At 42.4% G+C, this 3640-nt stretch overlaps 1 protein-coding gene across 1 annotated transcript; it reads left to right on the top strand.

Annotated features, from left to right (window-relative positions):
• The first annotated feature begins 2398 nt into the window (after positions 1–2398).
• On the top strand, positions 2399–3359 carry LOC126395534 (myosin light chain 4-like). Its single transcript, XM_050053075.1, has one exon. The coding sequence runs from the start codon at positions 2472–2474 to the stop codon at positions 3084–3086; it is 615 nt and encodes a 204-aa protein (XP_049909032.1). The 5' UTR covers positions 2399–2471; the 3' UTR covers positions 3087–3359.
• Positions 3360–3640: the final 281 nt, after the last annotated feature.

Below are 3640 nucleotides of genomic sequence, written 5' to 3'. Positions count from 1 at the left end.
CTTATTCAGACACTGTAAACTGTCATGATCTACTAATTCTTTGGCTTTCTCGTGAGTGAACCCTCAAATGTCCAATCCTGTGTTTTGAGTCTCTTGATTCTACAACACCCATAAAAGGAAGACAGATTTATCAAACAGTGAGTCTGACAATGAACAAAATAAAATGTGTAAATTTTGGCCAAGTGGAGAGAAAGTGGAGAGTGGAGAGAAAATGTTGCTAACAGTTTCGAGTTCTGCTAACTGTGGCCAGAGGCTCATGGCTGTGGCTAATTCAGGTTCATGTTTACATAGCTAGCTAGAGCCTTGAATTGCAGTATGACATCTCAAAGGATCTTTACAGGCACAGACCTTCAGTCAGCAACTGTAGCAACTTAAATTCAGCCAGCACAAACCCCAGCTGACTGAGGGTCCATCTCTGGGTTACTGTAGTGCAGGATTTATACTTCTGCGTCAAATCAACATCGTACCTACCGCGTAGGCTCTGCACTGACATAGAGCCTACGCCATACCTTACACCGTAGCCTGAAGTGCACTGCTCCAGAAATGTAACTACATGTCATGGCAATGCAGACCTCCTGCCTCTTTGGAAGATGAAAACCATTCCCCTCAGTGGAAATGAAGCTTTTGAAAGCCTTCACAAAATAGCATTTTATGGCTTGTGTGTGATTTAGCCTGGCTTCATATGAGTAGCAGAAATCTCCACTGGTCGCTAGGCAAATTTATACAATCTAAAATGCAGTAGTTATATTTGTTTGGAAAACGTGTTCAGTATAAGGTAGTTGTTTTGTTGGTGAACCTTGTGAGTTATAATGGAGCTGAATTTTGTAACATAACTTTTGTTAAATGGTGCTGTTGTCCCTGGCTTCATATGAGTAGAGGAAAAGTCCGCTAGCCGCCAAGCTAATTTATACAAAGTAAAATGCCATAGGCTTGTGCTAAAAACATTAGCATGTTGTATTTGTCACAAAAATGTGTCCAACAAAAGACAAGTGCTTTGACTGTGAATGCTGTGAGTTATAGTGAAATCAATTTGTGTACTTGTGTTTGAAATTGTGTCTATTAAGCTGAGTTTAATGTGTGTTTTGGGTGTGTTTTGAATCAACTAAACTTTACAGCACTGTACAGAAACCCAGCTGCCAACTAGTGTTTTGGAGGTATAACTGTAGAGTGACACAGACACACCACTGCATAAGTATAAATGCTCACAACAGCGTAGGCCAGGTGCTCAGGCTATGGCATAGGCTCTGCGTAGAGCTGATGGAAAATCTGGCTTAAGAAGCGTATGTCCTTGGTCATCTGGTGGGAGGGGATCTGGACAAATTGGAGAGAGCTGCAGGAGATGGTGTATTTTCAAATTCTGTTTTTCCCCCCTTCCTTTTCCAGAAAACTGCATACCCCAGCTTTAATTATAGATAACAAAATAAGCATGTAGTTTAATTGAAAAATTAAATTTCTCTTCTATTATATCATATAGAAATGATCTAATTGGCAAACGCCTTCACCGCTCTAATCAGTCACCTGCGGCAGACAGCATAAAGACTGTTTTACAATTGATACTGGCACTGAATGTATTTTTAACATGTAAAGGCTTAACTGGGTGACCTTTCCAGCACATCAGTCTTTAATAAAGCATTGATTAAGAGTCCCTTTAGGATCTGTTCCAGCTTGCCAGGTTCCTAAATATGGTGGAACACTCTACGCTATTCAGTGACAGGAGGGAGAATGCAAGCTATCATTTATCTGGGAAATGAGAAATTGCCAAAATCCCTGAACGTATCATTGAGCACTGATACTATCCAAACACATCTCTCATTGAAAAAAAGGTTTGGCAGACCTTCTGTCTCTTAGAAACTATAAAGCCATAGCATACACTCTGAGACAGATTTAATCCATTTCCCTCAAGCCCTATCATGTTATTGTCTCAAAGGAGAATGCCCGTCTCTTTATAAAAATAATGCATGATATTAAGTCCCAAAGTGTGCTGATCCATCCTGAGACCTCTGACATAAAATAATTAACTCTTTGTGAGTTTGCTACTACAGTGTTCTGAAAAAAAGCATTGTCCCAGAAAGCAGTGATTCCTAGACTTCCAGCAGTTAGCGAGCAAAGCTATTTTGGTCCCTCTCCCTCATGGGCTGATACATTGTGCTGTGATCCCTTTGTCCATCAGAGAGACAGTACATTTTCGGCCTAATGCAACTGGACCCTCGCTAATGACAGCGAATAGCCCTGTTGGTTAGATGGCAGCAGCTGAGAACAATACTTAATGTTGACATCACTTGCTATGGGAATCTATTTCAGGTTTCTTCCTTTTATAGTGTGCTGTTGGAAATTGCTATCTTGCTCCCTAGACAAAGCACATATAAAAGCTTTGGAAGAGGAGGTTGCCCTCTGTGCTTGGGAAGCACTTCCCCTCAGACTCTTGCTTGTTTTTCAGCAAGTGCCGGCTCACCTCTGAATCCCTTAACAACATGGCACCAAAGAAGATTGAACCAAAGAAACCTGAGCCCAAAAAGCCAGAGCCTAAGAAAGATGCAGCTCCAGCTGCTAAGCCAGCGCCAGCTCCACCTCCGGAGCCACTGCCCGAGCCGCCCAAGGAGCCCCCATTTGACCCCAAAAGCATCACTCTCGAGTACACCCCCGACCAGATTGAGGAGTTCAAGGAGGCCTTCACCTTGTTTGACCGCACACCAACTGGAGAGATGAAGATCACATATGCGCAGTGCGGAGACGTGATGCGAGCTCTGGGCCAGAACCCTACCAATGCAGATGTGCTCAAAGTGCTCGGGAAACCACGGCCGGAGGACATGAGCACTAAAATGGTGGACTTTGAGACCTTCTTGCCAATGCTGCAACACATCTCCCGTGCAAAAGATCAAGGCAACTTTGAGGATTTTGTGGAGGGGCTCAGGGTTTTTGACAAGGAAGGCAATGGCACCATCATGGGAGCGGAGCTGCGTCATGTGCTGGCAACGCTGGGAGAGAGGATGACGGAAGACGAGGTGGACAGACTGATGGCGGGACAAGAGGATGCCAATGGGTGTATCAACTATGCCTCCTTTGTTAAGCATATTCTCTCCGGGTGAAAGGGACATTTAGCCAAAAAGACTTTACCTCTGTTTCTGGATCTTTGCTTAACATTTGTCAGTTTAGAGGTGAGCATGTCACTTAGCCTGTGACATTATTTTGCTGTCCAGAGCAGCAGTTAATGTTCAATGAGAAAAAGTTGGCCTCAAGACCTATGATTAGTTCTTTTTAATAAACACTCTGAAGAATAAAGAAATTCCAGAGAGATAATATGGACGTCCATAATCCTTAACAAAAAAAACCTCCATTAATAAAAGAAATATAATTACAAACTGCCTCACAAATGTCATTTCAGTATACGCAACATTTACATTTGTAGAGGAAATGATGACTCATGCAGGATTGCTGATAAAAGTGCTCATTCAACTTTTCACATCAACTGTGTTAATGTGATTAGGGGAAAGTATTGTTGGGAGACGAAAAAACAAATAGGATTTGGCTCCATCTGAAAATAGAACAGATTTGATTCTATTCTACTTTACACAAAGACTGTTTGAATGAGCGTGCTTGTCATTGTGCTTGAGGGGCAGCTGCTGTGGATCAAGATATATAC

The sequence above is a fragment of the Epinephelus moara genome, chromosome 9 (genome assembly GCF_006386435.1).
Source record: "Epinephelus moara isolate mb chromosome 9, YSFRI_EMoa_1.0, whole genome shotgun sequence".
In the NCBI taxonomy this organism is placed as follows: Eukaryota; Metazoa; Chordata; class Actinopteri; order Perciformes; family Serranidae; genus Epinephelus; species Epinephelus moara.
The sequence above is the reverse complement of the archived record's forward strand: the minus strand, read 5'-3'. Positions and strand labels throughout refer to the sequence as shown.

Coding starts and splice junctions, on each gene's coding strand:
- LOC126395534 (XM_050053075.1), top strand. CDS start 2,472: ATGGCACCAAAGAAGATTGAACCAAAGAAACCTGAGCCCAAAAAGCCA.